Source organism: Ovis aries, chromosome 1 (assembly GCF_016772045.2).
Source record: "Ovis aries strain OAR_USU_Benz2616 breed Rambouillet chromosome 1, ARS-UI_Ramb_v3.0, whole genome shotgun sequence".
NCBI lineage: Eukaryota > Metazoa > Chordata > Mammalia > Artiodactyla > Bovidae > Ovis > Ovis aries.
In genome coordinates, this window is record NC_056054.1 from 255,600,438 (window position 1) to 255,624,082 (window position 23,645).

Below are 23,645 nucleotides of genomic sequence, written 5' to 3' on the forward strand. Positions count from 1 at the left end.
GCAGTTATAGACCCCAGAGCAGGGGGAGTACATGGGAGGCAGGATTCAAAGTTCCCTCCTCAGTGGGCCTTCACTGCCCACAGGAGTCCTCTCAGCCCTGGGCCTGCAGGAGCTTCCGAAGCCAAGGGACACAGAGGGAGGTCAGGGGCTTAAGGGTGTGTGTAATTTGGAAAGTCAGGGGTTCTTCAATTTTTAGGTCTACACCCTCGTACCTCAATCATTGTGGGGCCTAATTTCAAAAATGTCCCAGCACTCCCCCAGCAGTCCACTGGTTAAGACTCCATGCTTCCGTTGCAAGGGACGTGGGTTTGATCCCTGGTCGGAGACTAAGATCCTGCATGGCACATGGTTCTGATTTAATTTTAAAAAATAAATAAAACTACAAAGACACGGACCAAGTGAGGCAACTGGTGCCTGATGGCGATGTGGGCCTGATGCCTGGAGTAGAAGGAGGGGTGGTGGGGGAAGGAGAGAGTTGGAGGGAAACCTGGGGAGGGGGAGGGTGGAGAATGGATCAGAAAGCAGACCACGTGACTTGCAAAAGACGAAGAGAAGAAGGCCCCAGCTTAACTCTCCAAAGTAGAAGTGGGAACTTCCATCCCAGTGTCCATGCTCTTCCTGGGAATTTGCTCCCTGCTCCAGATTCTGGTGGGCATCTTGTGACCCATAACCTGTCAAAGGAAGTGTCCAGAAGGGAGGATTTCACAACTAGAGGTCTTGTTTTGATGTTGGTGTCCCTCCTCCACCAATCAACCATTTGGGAAGTAAGGGGACCATTCCCTTCTCAGCTCAATGGGGGACCCAGGCTGCTAAAGTCTAACTCAGAACTTGCCTTTATTTTCTCTGTGGGGTGCAGTGCGGCACAGCTGCAGGGCCAGACTGAGTCCCTATCACACGCACAGACTCAGGCCTGAGCCCAGGCCCAGGCTATGTGCAGAGGAGGGTGTGTTCACCCAAGCTGTGTACACACCTATGAGCCGGCCACACCTCTGGGAGCTACACTCTCCAGAGCAAAGGCATCAAGCCTGGCTCACTCTGAGAACTAGGTCACCTCTGCATCTTTTCTTTGCAGGATTCTGGGCCCAGCCAGCCACACTGTCACCTGGGGAGAATCATTGCCTGCAGGAAGAGGGGTGAAGGGAGAGGGGTCAGTGTGGACAGAGAGGGACAAAGCTGGGGGTTGGAAAGCACTAACTTCCCAGGAGACCCTCTCTTTCCTTGCTGTGTATGTGTGTGTTAGCCAGCCACCCAGCCTGGTGTGCATCTGTGCACACCTGCCTCCGGCATATCTGAGCTGTGATGACCCTCTTACCAAACCACCCTGCAGAGCCAGATGTGGCTGCCAGCTCAGGCAGGCTCCACTGAGGCCCCTGCTCTTTGCCCTGCCCTGCCTGGGACGCCCTGCCCTCCATCCTTCCCATGCAAAGAGAAGGCCAAAACAAGAAGAAAAATGTGTGTAAATTTCCCATCCAGGTTTTGGGAGCCCTCTTCCCATTCTGTCTCAGGAACACAGAGGTAAGCAGTCAAGGGGTCCCTTTTGGGGCTACTGTGGGCTTGCTCAATCCAAGACGTACCTCCCAACTCCAGGCACCTTGAGCAGACCCTTTCTGCAACCATTTCAAGAACGTTTGCAAGGCTTTTTGTTCAGTCAGCCCAAATGCTCCTGAAACACAGAACTGATCTGTGCAACCTTTGCCCTGATTTTGTAACCAGAGTGCATATGCCCACACCCACTCTCACACCTCCACCAAGTGTTCCCAAAAAGAATGCTGTCCACAGGGTAAGAGGCCACCTGGGGACCTCTTTTTCCTTTCTTTTCATTTCTAAAATTCGTACCTGGTATATCCAGTTAGGACGGTAGCATGTGGGCCACAGCTCCTCTTGGTGAGGTGGTCCCTGGATGGTCAAATATCTCCTAACTCGGTACAAATAACATATTCTTCCATTTTTCTCAGCCAGTCACTTTAGGAATACCTTGAAAATACTGCAGGTTCCATTCTACTAGACCACCACAATAAAGTGAATACTGCAATAAAACAGATTCTTTGGTTTCCCCTAGCAGGTAAAAGTTATGTTTCCACTATACTGCTGTCTGCTGTGTTGCAATAGCATTGTCGAAATTAACAATGAAAAGGCTGGCTTAAAACTCAGCATTCAAAAAATTAAGATCATGGCAATCAGTCCCATCACTTCATGGCAAATTGATGAGGAAATAATGGAAACAGTGAGAGACTTTATTTTCTTGGGCTCCAAAATCACTGCAGATGGTGACTGCAGCCATGAAATTAAAAGACGCTTGCTCCTTGGAAGAAAAGTTATGACAAACCTAGACAGCATATTAAAGAAACAGAGACATTACTTTGCCAACAAAGGTCTGTCTAGTCAAAGCTATAGTGTTTCCAGTAGTCACGTATGGATGTGTGAGTTGGACTATAAAGAAAGCTGAGCACCGAAGAGTTGATGCTTTTGAACTGTGGTGTTGGAGAAGACTCTTGAGAATCCCTTGGACAGCAAAGAGATCCAACCAGTCCATCCTAAAGGAAATCAGTCCTGAATATTCATTGGAAGGACTGATGCTGAAGCTGAAACTCCAATACTTTGACCACCTGATGTGAAGAACGGAGTCATTGGAAAAGACCCTGATGCTGGGAAAGACTGTGAAGGCAGGAGGAGAAGGGGACGACAAAGGAAAAGATGGTGGGATGGCATCACCAACTTGATGGACTTGAGTTTGAGCAAGCTCCAGGAGTTGGTGATAAACAGGGAAGACAGGCATGCTGCAGCCCATGAGGTCGCAAAGAGTCGGACATGACTGAGCAATTGAATTGAACTGGACTGAACAATGTACAAACCTTAATTAAAGAATACTCTATTGCTCATCATCTGAGCCTTCAGCAAGTCATAATCTTTTTGCAAGAGCAATACCAAAAATCACACATCACCATAACAAACATAATAAAAGTTGAACTATTGCTGGAATTACCCACAGACACACAGTGTGAGCAATGCTGCTGGAAAAAAATGGTACCGCAAACCTTCAATTTGTGAAAAATGCAGAATCTATGAAGTGCAATAAAACATAGCACACTAAAACAAGGTACTCTTGTGTTTGAGATACAATATTTGGCTTCCAAGTAAATCACACAAACACACACACATTTTGGGGGAGAGTTTTATTAAAAATTAACAATGTCCCTGGCTAGTAAATAGCTCTTTGAACTTATCAAGTTTTCTTGTCCCAATCCCCTCCAGCGGATCTGGCAATTGCAACCTCCACAGTGAAGGGCGGCAGAGAAGACCTGGCTGGGGGTGAAAGTCAGCCCTGATTCTCAGGGTGGACAGGGGCCTGGGCTTTACACATAGAGGTGTTGAGAGACCCAGTGTGGTCAGGGCCCAGGAATGGCACACAGAGTTGGGGAAGTGCCTGCAGGTGGGGAGGGTCTTGCACAGCAGGCTTTCTGGAGAAGGGGTTTCCACCGCTGCAGATGAACCAGCCTAGTGCCAAAGGCTGGGGAGGAAGGGTCAGAGGACAGAATTCCATCCAGAGAAGGAAGAGCAGGAGCACAACAGTGGACCTAAGAGAGGGCCCCTGGCTGACAGGGGTGTGGAGGGAAGCGAAGAAACCAAAAAAGAGAAAGAGCAGATGGAGAGAGGAGAGCTCCCAGAGTCTGCCCTGTCCACCGCAGTAACCTGGATTCTGGTGGCCGTGGAAAAGTTTTGGGAATGAGAAGCAGAGCAGCCCACAGGTTACCTGGCTTCATCACTTACTCTCTGTGTGACTCTTGGCAAGCTAATTAATCTCTCCGAGCCTTGGTTTCCTCATTTATAAGACAGGGATGATAAAAAAAAAGAAAATCCCTGGCAAGATGACTGGAAGGTTGGCGGGATGACCAGGCGGTAAGCGGGTGCTGGCACCCGTAAAGGGGTGCCCCTTACTGCCTTCTTTGGGAAGAGCTGGACAGATCGCCTGGCGGCGGGTGATTCAGCTGGTAAAGTGGGTCAAATTAGCCGGAAGATTTTTCATCCCAGATTCACACTTCCTGTGGAGACAGATCCGGAAAGGGCTGGTGAAGGTGTTTGTAAACAATAAAAGTGCAATTCAAAGGTTGCCGCCAGCGACAACCAGCGAGGCTCCCGGCTGGAAGCAAGAGTCATCTCTTCGCTTGGGGCACGGTCTGGATCGGGCAGATATGGATATATTTCCAGTCTTCTCTCACTGTACAACGCACACACACCAAGCCCCTCTCATCCCCAACCACGTCCAGCAGCAACACCCAGGGTCTCTCTCGAGGGCATGCCACGTACATTCTCGGTGTCGTCCAGCCGATGGAGCTGGAGGAGTGAGAGGAAGGCCGGGTACGGGGCTGAGGGCGGTAAGGGGCCTAGATGGATTCCAGCAGCTCCTAAGGAGAGCGGAGGTCGCTGGCCGGGGAGGGGCGCAGAGAGTCCAGGAGGCCGGGGCGGCCAGGTCCACAGCGCCGCCTTCCCGGAGGAAGGCGGGGGCGGGGAGGAGGGAGCTGGAGGAGGCGGAGAGAGGAGGAGGGCGGCGCGCTACGAGGTTATTTGTGGTTCGCTTTGATCCCGAGGGGGAACCTGAAACTCTCACATTCCTGGCATAGCAGCCGCCTCCGGCGCGGGCCGACCCTGGGGCTGCGCGCTGGGGCTAAGCCGCCAGAACGTCGGCGCCTCTGCCGAGAGCACACCTCCGCCGCCAAGCTGAGCTGAGCCGGGCCGGGCCGAGCCGTCGGATTTGACCGCTCGGAGCACTCGCTGGCCGCAGCGGTAAGAAAGGCCTCTTGGCGCTTTGGGGAGTGTACGGGGCTGCAGAGACGCGCTCCAGCCCAGCCTTTTCCGGGAGAGGGAGCAGAAGCCGAGCGGACCCTGAGTCCTCCAGGAGCGGTGCGCCTTTGCCCGCAACCGGCGCGGCGAGGGCAGCTCCGTCCTGGGGCGCCTTGCAGGTCCCCTGGGAGCTCTCGCAGGCGGCGGGGGTCCGCTGGGGCTGAAGGAGGGGACAGCCCGTGGGCAGATAGGAGTGGGTGTCTGGGAGCACGGATCTGGGAAGGAGGCGCCGCTTGGAGCTCAAGTTGCAGGGCCCGGGGGCTAATTTGGTTCGGGGGTGGGGGTTACAGGTGTCTTTCCTCCCTAACTAGCCCAAGAATTCCTCTTTGTCTTCCTTGGAAAATCCTCTCCGGAGCCACGGTCTGGCTCTCACTTAGAAAGAATGCAGCCTGCCGTCCAGCCCGGTGACGTCAGCGCTGGGGCATTTGGAAAACAAAGAGGGCTCGGGAGGGAGGGGGGAGGCGGATCCACGACGCTTAAAGACCTCTCCGGACCGCGGCTACCGTCGTCCGCTCCAGGCGCTGCGGCAGCCGCAGGGTGCTCGTGGTCAGCCAGGAGTCCGGGTAGGGCGGGATCCCTGGCTGGGGTGCGATCTGACTTAAAGACCCTCGCTTTGGTTCCTTGGGCCGCAGTGAGCCAAGGTAAAGGCCGGAGTTGTGTGGTTGCTTCGAAGCGGGTGTTTCAGAGAGCCCAGCGCGCTAGCGCAGCAGGGGTGCACGATCCGGGTCGCGGGCGCGGATTTTAGTAACAGCTTAGCTGTGTCCATCTGAGAGATCTGACTGAGACAAACAAGGAATGAAAGGCGCGGGAAGTGCTCCCTGCTCCCAGGCACACTGTTGGGGGAGGAGGAGGGCTGGAATCTGTCCGGAAAACTGCATTCCCCGGTCCTCGGCTGGAGTCAGCCCAGACAGTGTTTAACTTAGGAAATGCCCCGTGGATGAAACGCTAGGGCGAATTGATTCCTGTTTGTTTTGCCTCGGGTAACTCTAGAGTCTTGCATCTTCTGTGTGTGTGCGCGCGCGCCCCGTATATGTGTGTGCCCCCTGTGTGTATGTGTGCGCCCCCTGTGTGTATGTGTGTGTGTGGCGGGGGCGGGGGGATAGGGGGGATGATGTGGTCCGGGAAGTCTGAACACCGAGATGTCCTCTAGACCTATCTCTCCCCAGTTCTGGGCAGCTGGGAGGAGGGAGTGGGTTGGGAATGGCTGCTCTGCCAGCCAGCCAAGCCCTAACTGGAGCCGGGCATTGGGGCTAGCTCTGTGGCAAAGGAGGGGCCACATTCCTCCCACTGTCCTCCTATATACACAGGACCTGTGGAGGTGTGGGTTTTGTTTGGTCTTCCCTGAATCCCAGTTTGGAGGTTTGTGTTGGAGAAGGCTGGGGAAAGGAATCCAGGTGAGGCGGGCAGCCTTCCAGGCCATGGGCCACTGGGAGCACAGACTCAGAAGGGAACACCTTCCTCAGGAGACAATCTCCCTGCAGAGTCACCAGCCCCGGGTGCCCGCAGCTCCCGCACTCCTTCAGTCAACTCAAGCAGTCTTACCCATGTAGAGATGCTGAGTGCCCATCCCCTCGTACCTAGAGGACCAGCAGGCGCTTCCAAGGAGCAAGTGTGTGTGTGGCTGGGGTGGTGATCATAAAATCAGAGACACCGTGCCAGCCTTTCTTTTTCCTGGAGCACGTGTGCGCTCACTGTCAGTGCACAGACTGTGTGCCTGGCCCACAAACCTTGATGAGCGGCACCTTTTTGCCTCCTTTTGCAAAACCACTCTTGGTGTAGTCTGTCTCATCTTTCATCCCTTATTCACCGATCCAGATGCATTTTCTCCTTCCTGTTCACCTTGCAGAGTGACTGCCAAGGTCATCCCATGACAGAGAGGGCTCTGCAGGGTAAAGGGTTGTGAGTTAGCTGTGCCAAGGCCATGGTTCAGGCATGCTTCGTGCTGTGGGGGCTGTTTGCCTAGGGCTTCTACCGGGCTGGTGTGTGCATGCGTGCATGCTCAGTTGTGTCCAGTTCTTTGCAACCCTGTGGACTGTAGCCCACCAGGCTCCTCTGTCCCTGGGATTTTTCAGGCAAGGATACTGGAGTGGGTTGCCATTTCCTACTCCAGGGAATCTGCCTAACTCAGGAATCCATCCCATGTCTCTTGTGTCTCCTGCATTAGCAGGTAGATTCTTTACCACATCTACTGGGCGGGACTCATGCTTTATCACCTGTGATAAAGTAGAGGTGGCGCAGTGGTAAAATACCTGCCTGCTAATGCAGGAGACACAAGAGCTTAGTGTTTAAAGCTGAACTAGGCCTGCCCTGGACTTTCTCATCAGGTTCTCTGATGGGAAGCTGACTATAGGAGCCTAAGGTTCCTGGTGTCTAGGTTCCTGGTATCTCTCTCTAGGCACAGTAAGCCTCCATGAATATGATTATAATGGCAGTCCTTTGCCAAGGATTTACAGCTCACTGGGAGCTCAATAGCCATTGCCTCTTAATTCTCAACTCCATGAAGCTAGCATTATTTCCCTATTTCCGATGGAGAAACTGAGGCTCAAAGGTTAGATGACTTTCCTGAATCAGCAGGTGGCAGCACTGGCAGTCTGACGGGCATGTGTGCCCCTTCATCAGACAGTAGTGGAAAGTCCCCACTTTTCCCATGTGCTCCCACTGAGTGCTCTTCTTTTTCTCCTCCTCAGGTGCCCTGGGGCCAGGTGCCACTGGCCTTTGTCCAGGTGGGTGTGTGCAAGCCCGGGGAGCATGAGGACGCTGGAAGACTCCTCAGGTACGGTCCTGCACCGCCTCATCCAGGAACAGCTGCGCTATGGCAACCTGACTGAGACCCGCACACTGCTGGCCATCCAGCAACAGGCCCTGCGTGGTGGGGCCGGGGCTGGGGGCACAGGAAGCCCCCAGGCCCCCATGGAGATCATGGCACCAGAGGACAGTCAGGTGCTGCAGCAGGCCACGAGGCAGGAACCCCAGGGCCAGGAGCACCAGGGCACCGAGACCCACCTGGCAGAGAACGGCCTCTACCGCCTGTGCCCGCAGCCTGGCAAGGGCGAGGAGCTGCCCACCTATGAGGAGGCCAAAGCCCACTCACAGTACTATGCCTCCCAGCAGGCGGGGCCCTGGCCACACGTGGGGGACCGGGATCCCCGCGGGCCCCCGGGAGGCAGCCGGAGGCAGGATGAGGCCCTGCGTGAGCTGAGGCACGGGCACGTGCGCTCCCTGAGCGAGCGACTCCTGCAGCTGTCCCTGGAGAGGAACGGGGCCCGCACCCCCAGCCACATGAGTGCCTCTCACAGCTTCCCCCAGCTGGCCCGCAACCAGCAGGGCCCCCCAGCCAGGGGCGCCCCCACTGCCGAGGGCCCGGAGCCACGAGGACCTCCACCTCAGTACCCACACGTCATGCTAGCTCACGAGACCACCTCTGCCGTCACTGACCCGCGGTACCGTGCCCGTGGCAGTCCACACTTCCAGCATGCGGAAGTCAGGTAACTGCCCACTTCGGTCTTCAGGCTCTTGGCTTCCTTCCAGTGTAGTTTTCCCAGGGTGAAGAGCCTCCAGGAGGCTGGTGAGCTCCAGAGGAAGGCTGATGATACCCTCTCTGTCCCAAGATGGGAGCTAATGCTGGAAGGAAAGAGGGATTTAGCTAGGGTCACATGAGAACTTAGCAGCATCCCTTGCTTTAATTGGCTGTAGCCTTCAAGTAACTAGGGTTCTCAGGGGCTGTCAATTAGAGCAGGGAGCTAAAGGTTAGATTTCAGAAAGAACTTGCAAGGACTACAGTTGGGAATCTTTCCCAAGTTAAGTGGGAAGAAGGTGAGACCTCCTCTGGAAGCTTCTAAAAACAGAAGAAGTCTTTTCTTCCTTGCTGTCCATGATTTTTGGGAGGCATTCCTCAGTGGGGGCAAGAAAGAAAGGACCAGATGGCCTCCGTAGAGATCTCTCCTCCCCTACACAGGGGTGGGAGCTGCCCTGGAACTGCCATTCATTTCCGTTCATGTTCTTCTGTGTGGTCCATGGGGCAGGAGCCTGGGAGAAGGTTCTTGTTCCAGAAGCCCCTTTATGTGGAGGCTCCAGAGTAGCTGCGGGGGAGGGGTGGTGGGGGGACTCAGCTTTTAATTCTGAGAGCAAAGGGAAGCCTTTAGAGGATGTGATTTGGCATCCCTTTTCAAAAAGGTTCCTCTGTTTCTTGTAGAGAATGGATTCTAGGGGCATGAATGGAAGCAGGGATGCCCAGGAGGGGCAGGAAGCCCAGAGAGTTTTCAGAAATAAGGTTCCTAGAAATGAGGCTCTCGTTTGGCCCAGGACCTTCTCCTGAGAAGCTGGCACACGCCCTTTTCACACGCCCTTAATTCCCCCCCACCCCCCACCCCACACACAGGGGTCCAGGAAACCCCAGTGGAGGGGCCTGAAGGCTTGCAGGCCCCCTTCCTCTGGTGCCCCAAGGTTCAAGTCTGGTTTTCTTCGTGCCTGCTGAGTCCTCATTTAGTCACCTGCTTTGCCACGGTGCAACCTTGCCCGGGAAAGATGCCTTTCTCTGCTCTCGAGAAATGAGTGACGTGATGGCTCTGGAATGGAGGCGCCAGAGGACTGAGCCTGTGGGGTTTTGCCAGCCTCAAGGCCCCCCTGCCTTACCTCCCTTCTCAGGGCTTGGTCCTGGAAGAGTTTCAGAAGCTGAGTCGTAGTTTCTTCTTTGGACCATGCTCACTGAGCCCTGTCAGGAAAAGATAATGTCGTGGAAAGGAAGTCGACTGTTTGCTGGAGAACAAAAAAAGTGGGGGAGTGGGGGGTGGGGAGCAAGTGTGAAGGAAAGGAGGCTCTATTCTCTCGGAGAGCCCAGTCATCCCCAAAGAATGCCATTTGTGTCTGCCTGGCTGGGAGCAGGGGAGCCGGTTGGAGGGAGCCACATTCAGCAGCGCAGGGGGAGTTTGCATATTCCAGTGGGGTACCCTCTCAGCTCTCACTGGAAGCTCTACCTTGGACAGGAAACGAAATACATCTGCCAGCTTCTCCTTCAGCCAATCTGGTGAAGACTGTTTGCTGGGAACTGGCAGTGGGACTTAGCCTTGGGTCTAAGAAGAGCAGGGGAGCTCGAGTCTGGAAGGGGAAGGATGAGGGCACAGGCAGGCATGGGTTCTGAGGCGATGGATTCGTCTGCAGCTTCTGGGACTTGGGAAAGCTCCTGGTGAAACTGAGGCAGTCTAATTCTCTTACATCAGAGCCACAGGGCCCCAGAAAAGCTGTGTGACCCCATATGCTTGACGGTGGGACCTTGAGGGTGAAGACCTTGACACGGGACCCCAGTATCAGAGGCCAGGAGAACACTGTCCCTAACCTCAGGCTATTGTAATAGTTAACAGGTGGTCCCTTCACCCTGGATAATCCACTGTTTGGGTCACATTTACTCTCTGAGCAGAGAGTAGGCTGTGGTCTCCACGAGAAGAGACAGAGGGTAGGCTGTCACTGTGGAGATGCCCACTGCAGGCCCAGCACTCTGCCAGGCAGATGTGGCCTGACAACCTGCCTGAGGCTAGAGACTCTCACCCTCCGGGCTGAGCATGGGCCCGTGCACCATGGCCTCAAACACTGGAGCCAGAATTTGAATGCCTGATCTGTCAGACTGGAGCCCAGACTCAGGCTGACATCTGTCTCACCACTCTAACCTTAGCCACAGTCTTCTAAAAATGTTTCTTCAAGGGGTGACGGGACTCAAAATAGGAGGGAGAAGAGGCGAGTGTGCTGCGTGGGCAGGTGTGCATGGAGGGCCTGACACCAGCAATGAGAACAGACACAGGGTAGCTGCTGGGGCCCAAGGGCCTGGAAGGTTGTGAGTTTCAGTCATGATGAGCGTGACCTCCAGATTCAAAAAGAGCTGCCTATGGCTGGGACCATTCAGGCTGATCCCCAAGGCCTGGACCACAGGAGGCTGGGCATGAAATACGTGTGCTGACGGTAATGCCCTGCAGCCCTGCTTCCCTGGCCCTTGAAGGTCTTGGGGACACCATGTGGAAAGGCCTTGCCTAGAGGTTACTGCCTAACGCTGCAGGAAAGCGGTCTGCCTGGGAGGACTAGGGCAATTCTTTGTGGCTCCGTGGTCTCTGAGGACCGTCCCTTCTGTTCCCCAGGATCCTGCAGGCCCAGGTGCCCCCTGTGTTCCTCTCGCAGCAGCAGCAGCAGTACCAATACTTGCAGCAGCCTCAGGAGCGCCACCCGCCCCCACACCTGGCCGCCCTCAGCCCTCCTGGGGTGGAGGGCCCGGCAAGCACCCAGGCCTCTTTGGCCACCTCAGGCGGTGCCCACCTGGCCCAGATGGAGACTGTGCTAAGGGAGAACGCCAGGCTGCAGAGAGACAATGAGAGATTGCAGAGGGAGCTGGAGAGCACGGTGGAGAAGGCTGGCCGCATCGAGAAGGTGAGCCCTGCTGAGGCCTCAGAGAAGCAGCAGGGGGCAATAAGGGAACCCCAACAGGGCTGACCAGGGAGGGGGCTGTCAGAAGGGAAGCAGAGGAGTCTAAAAGCTGGTCTGGCTGGGCTTCTCAGCTGCCCCTGGGGGACCCCCCCCCCCCATCCCTCCTGCACCCTTCCCTGGCTGACTCCAGACAGCTGGGGAGCAGCCGGCAGAGCAGGCCCAGAGCACGAGCAGTTGCTGCCCAGTGGTGGTTAGAAAGAGCCCATTCACCGACTCCCTCAGGGTCTCACCCTTTCCCTGCACACGCCCCCTCCCGTGGACACCTCCCACAGAGAGCCCTTTGTATCCCCCACACAACAGCAAGTCTGTTCCAGGCCAGCCCTGGTCACAGAGAAAGCCCCTCCTCTTGGCAAAAAACGAGCGACTTATTGGAATCATGGGCCAGCTAGGAGCACGTGCAGAACCTGCCAGCTGCCAAGTGGGTGGGGCATCCGGGGCCAGGCTGGCCCTGTTGGGGGATGGCTGGAGAGGCACATACTCCAGGCAGCTCAGGCTGGCTCCGGTGCTGAGCTCTGAGTGAAGGGGCACCAGCCGTGCACTCAGCCTTAGCAGGTAGCCTTAGGCTTTCTGTGACTGTGCGTGGTCTCCAAGATAGGTCCACCCCCACAGACCACAGTTGGAGCCTCAGTGCCTGATCCTGGTCCATTGTGCTCAAATTTCTCACTAGAAGCCAAAGAAAAGGAAAATGCTTCTTTCTGGACACTAGGCACCAGGGAGCTGCCCTCAGTCACCCTGGATGCAGCTCCTTTCAGAGAACGTGGCCTTGTGTTCACTCAGCACCTTGGGACAGTTGAAGGGACCCTGGCTTGCCTGTTCCAGCAGTCTGATCCCTCTCTGGAGGCCACAGGCTGCAGCCTGTCCCTCTCAGGCTAGGTGGGTTTCCGCTGTGGCTTTGTCTCTTCTCTCTCACCCTTTCTGATGGAGAGTCAGCAATCAACCCTGGCCTAAGGAGGGGACATTGATCCCATTGCCACCCTGGGAGCTCTCCCCTTCCTTCAGCTCTGCTCTCTGCCTCTTGCAGCTGGAGAGCGAAATCCAGCGGCTCTCCGAGGCCCACGAGAGCCTAACAAGGGCCTCTTCCAAGCGAGAGGCCCTGGAGAAGACCATGCGGAACAAAATGGACAGTGAGATGAGGCGGCTGCAGGACTTCAACCGGGATCTTAGAGGTGAGGACCGCTCACGCAGGTGGAGGGACAGGGACCACCTATGGACAGCTTGATTCCACTGTTCTAGGACATCATTCAGAATCTCTTGCCTCTGCGAAAACAGTACAAATCAGTTCAAAGGGGACTCGGCTGAGACTCCTTGGGGGCCACCTCGATAGAGAGATGCTTGTCTCTGTGTTCTAGACCTTGGGGCCCCTCCTGGAGCTCTCCCCCGTGTGGCCCAGGGTGACCCAGGGCTTCCCTATGAGCCCACCCCCAGCTTGGAGAATGTAGCCTGACAGACAGTTCCCTGGGGAGGGGTGCACCTTGGCAGGCAGCTTCACCTGCGCTCAAACCTTTTTCCTTAAAACGTCTTTTCTTCATTTGAAACAGAAAGATTAGAATCTGCAAACCGCCGCCTGGCAAGCAAGACGCAGGAGGCCCAGGCAGGCAGTCAGGACATGGTGGCCAAGCTGCTGGCTCAGAGTAAGTAGGGGACCCACGCAGGAGCCCAAGCAGAGGTGTGGCTGGTGGAACCAGGAGAGCTCCTCTTGAGGGAGGGTTGGCCTCCTCTGCCAAAGCAGGGCTTGGAGTGTGGGTTTACTGAATGCCCACTATGCACCCATCACTGGACTGGACTCGGGAGGGGCGGCTTCCCAAGGGGAGCAGGATCTGGTTCCCTGTGTACTGGGAAGATCAGGGGTAGAGAGACAGCTGGGGAGGTGTGCTGAGCGTCAGTTCGGTGTCCTCTAGAAGCAGCTGAGGAGAGCCGAGCACTCTGGAAACAGGTGGGATGAGAAAGAAGGAAGAGTCTGAGTCTCCCAGGGCGTGGACGTGTGGAAAGCTGGGGAGCATGGTGAGGCTGGGCCATAACAAGTGTTGGCACCAGCCAAAAATGGAGCTCACGAACACCGCAGCCTAAAGAAGGAAGTCAGGAGGGATCCCCTAAAAAGGATAGTCAAAGGCTTCTTGAAGAGCAGATGAGTTCATTGTTGACTGGCACATGCAGTCACTCATTTGTTCCCTAGCGCAGCCATGCTGAGCCCCTGGCAGGTGTGCAGCAGAGAGGGAAGAGGTCAGGAAGGGGCCAGCACAAGGTCAAGAGAGGTAGGGAGCTTGAAGAAGGAGCAGGGTCTTCCCACCATGGATTCCAAGGAACAAGCATGGCCTGGCCCTGGAGGCCAGCGATGGGGAGGGCGGGGGGCAGTCCCCAGCACCCTGAGAGAGAGGTTTTGTGGGGTGGCAGGTGAAGCAGCAGCAGGATAGCTCCAGTGGAGGTGGAAGCGGTTTGAAGGAAGGGGGGACAAAGGAAGCCACCAACTCAATAGGAGGAAGCTGTAGCCATCAGAGAGGCAGTTATTGATAAGCTCCTCCTTTATGCTCTTACTGCCTGCTATAGTGATGTTTGAGTGTTTGCAAAGGCGTGCACTGGGGCAGCTGGAGTCTGAACAAGGATGCCTTCTATAAAGGAGGAACTCCTCCAAAAGCTTACTGAGCTTAAGCTAGATGGTTGGGGGTGTCTGGAAGCAGAGAGGCAGCTTGAAGACTGAGCTCTGGCTAGCAGCACCTACCTCCTTCAAGCAGGGCTCAGGCCTGGACAGGGTGGCCCCCAAAGGGAATGGGGGAATGCAACACTGAAGGGCTGAGGGTTGAGGGTGGGCAGGAGGAGATGACTGAAGGTCTGTGGGAGGGAGGGGATGGTGGTAAGGGCTGGGGAGTGGGGATAGCCCTGGGGGGTCTCATCATTGTCCAGAGAGGATGGGTTGCTGGAAAGGGGCAGAATGGGGCCAGGCTTTGCCAAAGAAAGGAAGTCACGCCGGGTTCCTGGGAGCAGGCAGGGGAGGGGCCCAGGGCTGGCCAGCCTGGAGGCGTTTCCGCTCCCTGGGGAGTGGGGCTGTTCTTGGCTCCCGCCTGGAGCCATTAATCTCGAAGCGGCAGGTGACCTGGATGCCGGGCATTCCTGAGCCCGGGCTGTTCCGCTGCGCGCGCCTCCCCCTCCCCCTGCACTCCTGCCTGTGCCCCGCCCGCCACGCTCGGGAGGAGGGACCGTGGGACAAAGAGACTTGCTGGTGGGGCCTCACTGCCCCCATGGAAGGCCTCTTGCTCCCTCCACTGCTCCCCAGCCCATGGCCCCGCTCTGTGTCTCTCGAATCTGCTCCCACCCCAGCCTGGAGGCGGCGGCACCCTCCCCCCAGTTTTATCCTGGTGGCTGGGGATGGCCAAGGTCTCAAGCCTCCGAGCTCTACCAGGGCCTTCAAAGTGTTAGTTGCTCAGTCGCTTACGACTATTTGCGATCCCATAGACTGTAGCCAGCCAGGCTCCTCTGTCCATGGGATTTCCCAGGCAAGAATAATGGAGTGGGTTGCCATTCCCTTCTCCAGGGCACCTTCCTGACCCAGGGATCAAACCTGAGTCTCCTGCATTTTAGGCTGATTCTTTACTGTCCGAACCACCAGGGAAGCCACCAGGGTATTAGAGATGTGCAAGGCAGCAGGAACCTTCTGGAAGCCAAAGGCTGGGCCCTTGGTACCGTCCCCAAGGGCTGAGGAAAGCCAAACTACCCTTCCTTGCTCCTGACATCCAGAAGCAAGAATCCTCAGGGAAAATGTCTGTGGTTGAGCTCACCTGTTTTCCAGAGTTAGCGCTAGTAGGAGACTGTGGCCCCGATCGCCAGTGCTGTCTGTTTTCCTAGTAGGCAAGCAGTACAGACTCCCAGCTCTGGTCAGGCCCTGCCCACCCTGGGCATCTGGCCATGAGTCCTGAGGCCTGGTTCTCCCAAGCCGAGTCCCCTTTGGGCAGTTTCTTCTCACCCGAACCTCAGATTCTGAGGCTGTAAGATGGGACCATCTAAGACTGGGATGAGCTGCCAGCCTCCGGCTAACTCTATAAGCTGTCCATCTCTGTGAAGCCTCCCAGGACAGGGCCATTGTCTCTGGGCCCAAAGTCCCAGTCAGCACTCCTGCCTGCCCCCTCCACCCAATTCAGGTGTCAGGCCAGCTCAGGATGAGAGGCCCAGTGTTACTGAGTTTCGCCAACTTTTCCCTTCACCCCAAAGAATGAGGTGGGCCTGGGCCCAGCCTTCAAAAATTCAGAGTGAACCAGAGCTGACCTGGGTGGCCTGTGTCCTCTTTCTCTGCCCCAGGGCCTTGTGTAATTCTCTTCTGTTCCAGAGTCTATACTGTCCTATCTGATAGGTATTTAGCCACACGTGGCCCAAAGATTAAAATTAATTAAAATGAAATAAAATGAAAAATTTGATTCCTCCCTGGCACTATTGCAAGTGCTCACTGGCCACATGTGCCTAGTGGCTGCTGCCCTGCTTGGCACAGCGTAGAGCAAGTCCATTACAGCAGAAAATTCCACTCTGCTGTGACAGTGCTGCTCTAGAGATGGTGCCTTTGGGTCCATCAGGCAGGCCCCATGACAGGTCCCCCTCTGCCTTCCAGCAGGGCAGGCAGCCTGCACACTAGGGGTGGGGTGGGGTGCCTGGTTTCACAGAATAAGCTCTGAGGCCTCTTGAGTACGAGGGCCTCACGCCATACCCAAGCAGCCTGGTTCTTCAGAGGCAGGCTAACTTTGATCCCCACCTGGTAGCACCATTCACCTCCTATGATTCTTCCTCTTGAAGGTAGGGATCCCAGATCCCAGACTGTCATTGGAGGCTTCAGGGGAATAAGATGTGTAGATGCCTGACTCCTGGGGCAGCACACGGTGCTTCTCCCACTTGGATGATGACCACGTGACAGTCCACCTGAGCCTCCGTTTTCTCATCTGGAGATGGGCATCGCGGTTCCTGCCTGCCCAGTCTCTGGTATCACCATGAGGCTGGAGGGAAGTTGTGAATGTGTTTTGGAGGTGTGACACCCAGCACAGGTGGACAGTGTCTCTCGCTCTCTCCTGGCAAGGCCACGTCCCAGCAGAGAAGCAGTGTGGCCCAGTTATCACTGCAAGGGTCCTGGTCTGACATTCCCATTTGCTCAGGCCTTAACCTAAACTTCAGTTTCCTGGCCCATACAATGGGGTTAATAAGGGTACCTAACTCCTGTGTTACTGAGAAGATGCAGTCAAGCTTGAGCAGCGGTCAGCACAGAGCATGGCACCTGTGGGTGCTCTGTGGGGCAGCGAGGGAGCTGCCGCCCCTGACCGGGCCCCTCCCTCTCTCGCTGCAGGCTATGAGCAGCAGCAGGAGCAGGAGCAGCTAGAGCGGGAGATGGCACTGCTGCGCGGAGCCATTGAGGACCAGCGGCGGCGGGCCGAGCTGCTGGAGCAGGCCCTGAGCAACGCACAGGGTCGGGCGGCAAGAGCTGAGGAGGAGCTACGGAGAAAGCAGGCCTACGTGGAGAAGGTGGAGCGGCTACAGCAGGCCCTGGGGCAGCTGCAGGCTGCCTGCGAGAAGCGTGAGCAGCTGGAGCTACGTCTGCGGACGCGCCTGGAGCAGGAACTCAAGGCCCTTCGTGCACAGCAGGTGAGCTGGGAAGACCCCAGGAGCCCCTGTTGAGATCCAGGCCGAGCCCTCTTGGAAAGTTAGGACCACCTGGGCCAACCTTACGGAAGTCCCCTCCTGGCCCATCAGTCTCAGCAGAAGCCTTGCCCCTTGACCGTGTGCCGACCTCAGGGACTCGAGCCTTGGGCCTCTATCCTCAGCAGCAGCTGGGATTGGCACCCTTGGTCTCTGGAGAAAGTCTCTCAGGAGCTGTGATGGAGGGGACTGCTGCTGCTGCTGCGTCACTTCAGTTGTGTTCAACTCTGTGCGACCCCATAGACGGCAGCCCACCAGGCTCCCCCGTCCCTGGGATTCTCCAGGCAAGAACACTGGAGTGGGTTGCCATTTCCTTCTCCAATGCATGAAAGTGAGGTCGCTCAGTTGTGTCCAACTCTTAGCGACCCCGTGGACTGCAGCCTATCAGGCTCCTCTGTCCATGGGATTTTCCAGGCAAGAGTGCTGGAGTGGGGACTAGCCAGCTCTTATATGTCTCCCCAAGATCGGAGGTGGGGAAGATAGTCACCCAGATCCTGGGCCTTTATCCTCACTTTGGACTGTGTAAATCGCTCTCGTGTTTATAGACCAGATAGAGTCCTGTCTCCACTCCTAGCCTCACCCTTCCCACAGAGGCAGGGTGACCAGAGCTCCTGGATTGCCGGGGTCTGTCCTGTTTACACCAGTTTTCCCATGTCATTAAGTCACCCCTTCCCCAGTTTGGAGGACAGTGTATATGGTCACTATGCAAAAGCAAACCCAATCTCCTCTGCACCTTTGGCCACAGGCTCTGGGGCAAGGCTGTGGGGCCCTGTGGCTCCCCTCTGTCTCCAGCTGGAAGGAGGCTGGGCAGAGTGCGTGGTGCCAGCTGACCAAGCACTGGCCTCAGGTTCCTCACGTGGCCGTGAGGACCTGCAGCCAACACACCCCACCCTCCACCCCTGACCACGGTACCCCTCTCTCTGCAGAGACAGGCAGGCCCCCCCGGAGGTGGCGGTGGCAGTGGTGGGACCCCGGAGCTCAGTGCGCTGCGGCTGTCGGAGCAGTTGCGGGAGAAGGAGGAACAGGTGCTGGCGCTGGAAGCTGACATGACCAAGTGGGAACAGAAGTACTTGGAGGAACGTGCCATGAGGCAGTTCGCCATGGATGCGGCCGCCACGGCTGCCGCCCAGCGCGACACCACTCTCATCCGGCACTCGCCCCAGCCCTCGCCCAGCAGCAGCTTCAACGAGGGCCTGCTCACCGGCGGCCACAGGCATCAGGAGATGGAAAGCAGGTTGGACACTGCAGGCCTGGTACCTGGGACAGGGGGTAGGGGTAGGGTGGGATTTGTCCAGCCCTTGCCTGGGCCTTAGGTCTTCCCTGGTAGCTCAGACGGGTAAGAGTCTGCCTGCAGTGCAGGAGACTGGGGTTCATTCCCTGGGTTGGGAAGATCCCCTGGAGAAAGAAGGAAATGGCAAGCCACTTCGGTATTCTGGCCTAGAGAATTCTATGGACAGAAGTGCCTGGCGGGCTACAGTCCATAGGGTCACAGGTCGGACACGACTGAGCGACTTCATTTCTTTTCTTTGCCTCGTCTTTAATCCATGATAAACACCCCTCACTCCGCCCAGCCTAACAATCCCTCCTACTTCTGAGCTGACCCCCTGCTTTAGGCCCAGCTGGCATTACAGGCTATTCTTTCTCAGAGGTGCCAACCACGTTGTTGGTCTGCCCAAGAGACTCCACTCTTGGATGATACCCGAGGCTTCAGGCCTCTACCTGCTCCCCCGCTCCCACCATGTAAATCAGAGAATTAGACTTTCCTGCCCTACGTGCCAGGTACCACCCCAGAACAAATGGCCTAGGCCTTTGGCCTGTGGGGAGCTGGTATTTTCTCTCCAGAGACAAATTAGAGGCCCCACAGGATTTCCATTTGACCTCTTCCTGGCTCAAAAACACAAGCAGTCGACTCAGCTCCTTTGATCAACAGCCCTGGGGATGACCCTCTAGGCCAGGGTTTGTGCCACTACCGTCATCAGATGAACCCAGAACCTATCTCTGGGTTTGCCAGTGTGGGAACGGCCCAGCCGCTCAGGCACTGGTAGTTTTCAAAGCATCCCATTGCAGAGCTCTGATGGCACTTCTGAAGGCCCCATGCTGGCCCCTGCTGCAAGGCCAGGAGAGCCCAGCCTGGCTTTAAGGAAAGCTTTCCCTCCAACCTCCACGAGGCGGGGAGGGCGGAAGCCACAGGATCTGTGGGTCTGAAGATGTAAACATGGCCTCTCACCCCTCAGGTTAAAGGTGCTCCATGCTCAGATCCTGGAGAAGGATGCCGTGATCAAGGTCCTTCAGCAGCGCTCCAGGAAAGACCCTGGCAAGGTTACCCCAGGCTCCCTGAGGCCTGCCAAGTCGGTGCCATCTATCTTCGTGGCTGCAGCAGCGGGGACCCAGGGCTGGCAAGGACACTCCTCCGGTGAGCAGCAGGTGGATACCTCTGCCCAGCTGGCTGCAGGTGAGAGGAGATGGGTGGGCAACAGAGACTAGGTTGTGCTCAGGCCTTTCCTTCCAGAACTGAAGCTCGAAGGAGCTAGGGGTCCCAACTCCTCACCCAGGGGAGCCGGCTTACACTCTGGCTCTAGTGACCTTGCAGCCCGCAGCTGTCCCCTGGTGTGACAAGGCAGGCTGAAGCCCCTGTCTCTGGAAATTCCACCACCCTGGCCCCAGCTACTCACCATCAAAGTTAAAATAAGCTTCCCCTGCAGAGGTACCTACTGGGCCAGCACTTCCGCTTTTCCTCCTAAGCAGATGCCACAGAAATCCAGGAATCCTTACTGTTTTAAGATTTAATCTACAACCTTTTAAGAAAGCTTCTTCCACTCCAAGCTTTTGGAACCCAATCCTGTTTGGAAACAGGAGTGTAATCAAAGTTCTTGCAAATCAACAGCAACTAGCATCCCCAGGAGGTGTCGTTAAGTTAGGGTATTCTTCATGGGGGCTACATACTGTGGACAGGGCAGTTACTGAAACTCCTGCCTTCCTAGCAGACAGGGCCCCGCTGGAGGAGCCTGTGGCTGTGGCTCCCCTCGCTGCCCACGCCAAACATGGGAGCAGGGATGGGAGCACCCAGACTGATGGCCCCCCGGACAGCCTGGAGCCTGACAGCCTTTTGGGGTGCAGCAGTGGCCAGAGAACAGCCTCACTGGGTAAGTCACCTCCAACTTTTGTGGGGGGCTGAGGGCACCCTGGGGTGTGAATCCCACCCCGACTCATTGACCACATTCCACGGGGAGCCCTGCACAGGGAGGGTGAGCAGAATGTGGGACCCACCTCAGTACCGGGGAGAGATATAGGAATAGGGGACCTGGAAACCCTAATTACAAACAGATCTACCTGGGAAGCCCTTTATCTCCTCTTCAGAAGTCTTCCTTACATCTTTAATGGCCAATCTGAACATTTAAGATCGTGGAGCTTGGCACTCCCAAGTTAGAAGACTTTGTTTTAAGAGTCCCGGAAGGAGAAATTTGAGAAGACGCCCTTGAATGTGTTTGCTCTCTTTCACAGTAGCCTTTGCATAGTTGCCTGTGCCTCACTGGCTCAGAAAACCACAGGCATGAAAAGAATGTGGCAGCCTCCCTCCCTCAGGGCTCTCCACCCTCCCTCCAAGCCCTCCAACCAGTTCCTAGTTATAAACATTTGCATCTTCCACTCTGGAGGCTGGTGGTCTGGATGGAGAGCTGGGAGAGAGCAGAGCTGGGGACCTGGGCAGCTGAGGTGGGAAAAGTTGGTGAAGACAGAGCCTATCTTTAAAATGTTACCCGATTTAAAAGAGCAGTCTAGTAACCTTCATTGCCATGTGCCTGGGCTCTTATCTCTCCAGATTCTGTTGCTACATCCAGAGTCCAGGACTTTTCTGACATGGTGGAGATACTGATCTGAAGGAGGTGGTGCCGTGGGGACTCTGAACCATTTCCTGCTGCCCTCTGCCACACAGCCGTTCCAGCAGGATGCTGCATGGGAGAGGGGAGCTGTGAGCACCGGTCCCTGCAGAAGACCCTGTTTCTTAGCCCCGTGCTCCTCCTGGGCCCACATAGCATGAGGCCTGGACCTTTACCTGGCTTGCTGCCAGGGTAGCAATTGAAAGCTCAGAAGGGAGTAGTGCACCCACACTGGGCACTCGGGCAGGGAGGGAGGGGATGTGTTGATTTGGTGGCTGATTTCCAAGGATGGCTGCCCATGGACTCCAGGTGGACTGGTTTAATAGGCCTGGCTCAGAGTGGTCCCTCCAACTCCATCTGCTCCTCAGCTCCTCACTGCCTCCTGGGCATCACCCGGACTTGAATCTTGGCGGCCTATTGAGCGTGTTAGTCCTGCAGAGGCCGCAGCTTCACCCGTACTGTGGAGAGGACTGGGCTGTGCCGTGCAGTTTGTACATAATTCCCTTTCTTGTGAAATAGAAGATTGAAGTGGGCTGCTTCAGATTCACCCCCTCATTCCATGCTCCCAGCCCCGCTGCCTCGGTTCCTCCCAGCTATCTCCCCTTCTCAAGTCCTTGGTCCATGGATTTTGTTACTGCTTGATCCACGGGATATTGGCTTCGTAATCCCCATCTTGAGCCCTGTTTGAAATGCCCAAGGGACCCACCACCAGCCTCTTGAAATGGCTCCACAGCTCCTGTCCCTGGGACAGCTTGTCAGTTTGGCTATGAACCCTGAGCTAGATGAAGTCCACCACCACACAGGTCTGCCATGGTGGGCTTCCCAGCACCAGTTCTCTGAAAGGAAGCTGGAGAGATGGCCTTGTTCTCATCAGAGTCTTTGTTCCCCCTGGAGGCACTGGGAGAGGGAGATAGGCTGGTGAAAACTAGTCTATGAGCTGTAAGACGTGACTCAAATTGTCCTCTGAATGGAGCCCTCGTCACAGCATGGCGCCCTGAGGCTGGCTCCTCAAGCCGCCAGTGCGCAGCACCCTGAAACAGGGCCAGCGCTTGGGAACTGGAGTGAAGTGTCTGAGGGCAGCCTGCCAGTAGCAGTGACTTTTACTTCTGGTCTTAAAGAGTCTCCCAACTCAGCCCCATGAGTGACTGGTGGGTTTTAGTGGTTTGTCTCGGCTGTTTTTAGTTCTCCGTGAGTCTTTGTTTTTGTTTTTCTTTTACTGTTTTTAGGTTTTTGTATGTGTTATTTTATTCCTATGGTTCCTCAAGTTTCCTTTTTAAACATTCGCATTTGCTGGACAATTGCATATTTTTTTAAATCCCCCTACCCCTCTGTAAAACTGAAAAATGCATTTGGTTCATGTGCATTGTTTACAAAACAAAAAGAAAAAAAGAGAGAAAAAGGCAAAAAAATATTGTGAAAGAAAAAAAAACAACTTAATATATTTTGGATTAATATTTGGTATTTCTTTTTAAAGTATTTTTTTGTGCTGTGAACATTTTCTGCCAAAGACCATGATGTGTGTCTGTATGTTTAAGTTATCGTGAATATTTAAAATGTAAACATGGCTGTTTTGTTATGCCACCCTGTACTAGGATTGCTGCTGCAATCCACTGGGTATAACAGTATTTTAATAAAAAAAAAATTTTTTTTTTAATTAAAAGCACTGTGTTTGTACAAGTGAGAGACTGCACTGAGGGGTAGAGGAGAGAGGGAAGGAACTTTGGGAGGGGGCCTCCCATGTCTTAGTCCCGACCGCTCTCAACACCAAGCTGCACCCCAACTTGTCCACCCTATGCTCCTGGGCGCCTTGGTTCTTAAACACTGATCAGAGTATGTCCATAAGCCACCAGCTCGGTAACTGCTGTCTCTCACAGGAGAAGAGTGAAGGGTGCTGGTTTCCATTTTCTGGTAGTGGGAAACCTTGGGGCAAGGCAGGTCCCTCCTTAATTGCAAAGCTTGGAGGACACACAGTGTAATCTCTTCGAGGATCCAAAATTCCCGTAAATTTTGTGAGGCTGCATGAAGAGGAGGGTTGGAATGAGGATGTGATTGGCTTTCCACTTTCCAGAGAACATTTCTCTCAATCTGGGAGGGTCCGGCAGAGGGGCAGCCTCCTCAGATAGCTTTATCCTAAACAGCTTTGTTTGGCCACATGCTGTGGTTACTCCACAGTAGGCCAAGGTGTCCGAAGGTGGCTTTATCCTTCCCTCCCCCTACCCAGCACAGAGTCCTTGTCTGGGACCATTGGAGAGACAGGGTTCTTCGCTGAGTATACACTGGCAGAGGGTCTTCATGTGCTTGACATAGTTCTGGGCACTGCCTCCTTCCCAAGCTGTGGCATCACCACTCCTGCCCCAGGCCCAGCAAAGCATACCACTCCAATCCACAAAAGAAAACCATCCTTGTATCAGAAACAAAGCCCCTGCCTCTGTGGGCCGGTTGGCACACTAAGGTTCCCCACCAGGATGTGGGCTGACAGGCAGTGGGCAGCCAGACAGGCCAGTGATGGGAACAGTCACTGCCATGCCCATGAGTGAAGTATTTTTAGGGTAGGTGTAGGGACTCGGCAGCCATGTTGTTTTTGGGTTTTTGTTTTTTTTTTTAATTGGAGGATAATTGCTTTACAATGTGCTAGTTTCTGCCATACAACATGAATCAGCTATTAGTTCACTTTAGTTCAGTTCACTTTAGTTCAGTTCAGTCGCTCAGTTGTGTCCAACTCTTTGCGACCCCATGGACTGCAGCATGCCAGGCTTTCCTGTCCACCAACTCCCAGAGCTTGCAACGTCTGTCGACTTTGTG

At 55.3% G+C, this 23,645-nt stretch overlaps 1 protein-coding gene across 5 annotated transcripts; it reads left to right on the plus strand.

Moving 5' to 3' along the window:
• Positions 1-4,673: 4,673 nt before the first annotated feature.
• Positions 4,674-22,503, plus strand: AMOTL2 (angiomotin like 2). 5 transcript variants are annotated; one of them, XM_027960269.3, is made up of 10 exons: positions 4,674-4,782; positions 7,527-8,324; positions 10,962-11,247; positions 12,326-12,470; positions 12,843-12,935; positions 16,619-16,914; positions 17,895-18,202; positions 19,203-19,420; positions 19,950-20,111; positions 20,786-22,503. In XM_027960269.3, exons 2-10 carry the CDS (start codon positions 7,588-7,590, stop codon positions 20,842-20,844), a joined length of 2,304 nt encoding a protein of 767 aa, XP_027816070.1. In that variant the 5' UTR covers positions 4,674-4,782; positions 7,527-7,587; the 3' UTR covers positions 20,845-22,503. The 5 variants fall into 5 exon arrangements, with proteins under 5 accessions (XP_027816070.1, XP_011958562.3, XP_042092815.1 ...); XM_012103172.5 differs by having other exon boundaries at positions 19,953-20,111; XM_042236881.2 differs by having other exon boundaries at positions 19,203-19,381.
• Positions 22,504-23,645: the final 1,142 nt, after the last annotated feature.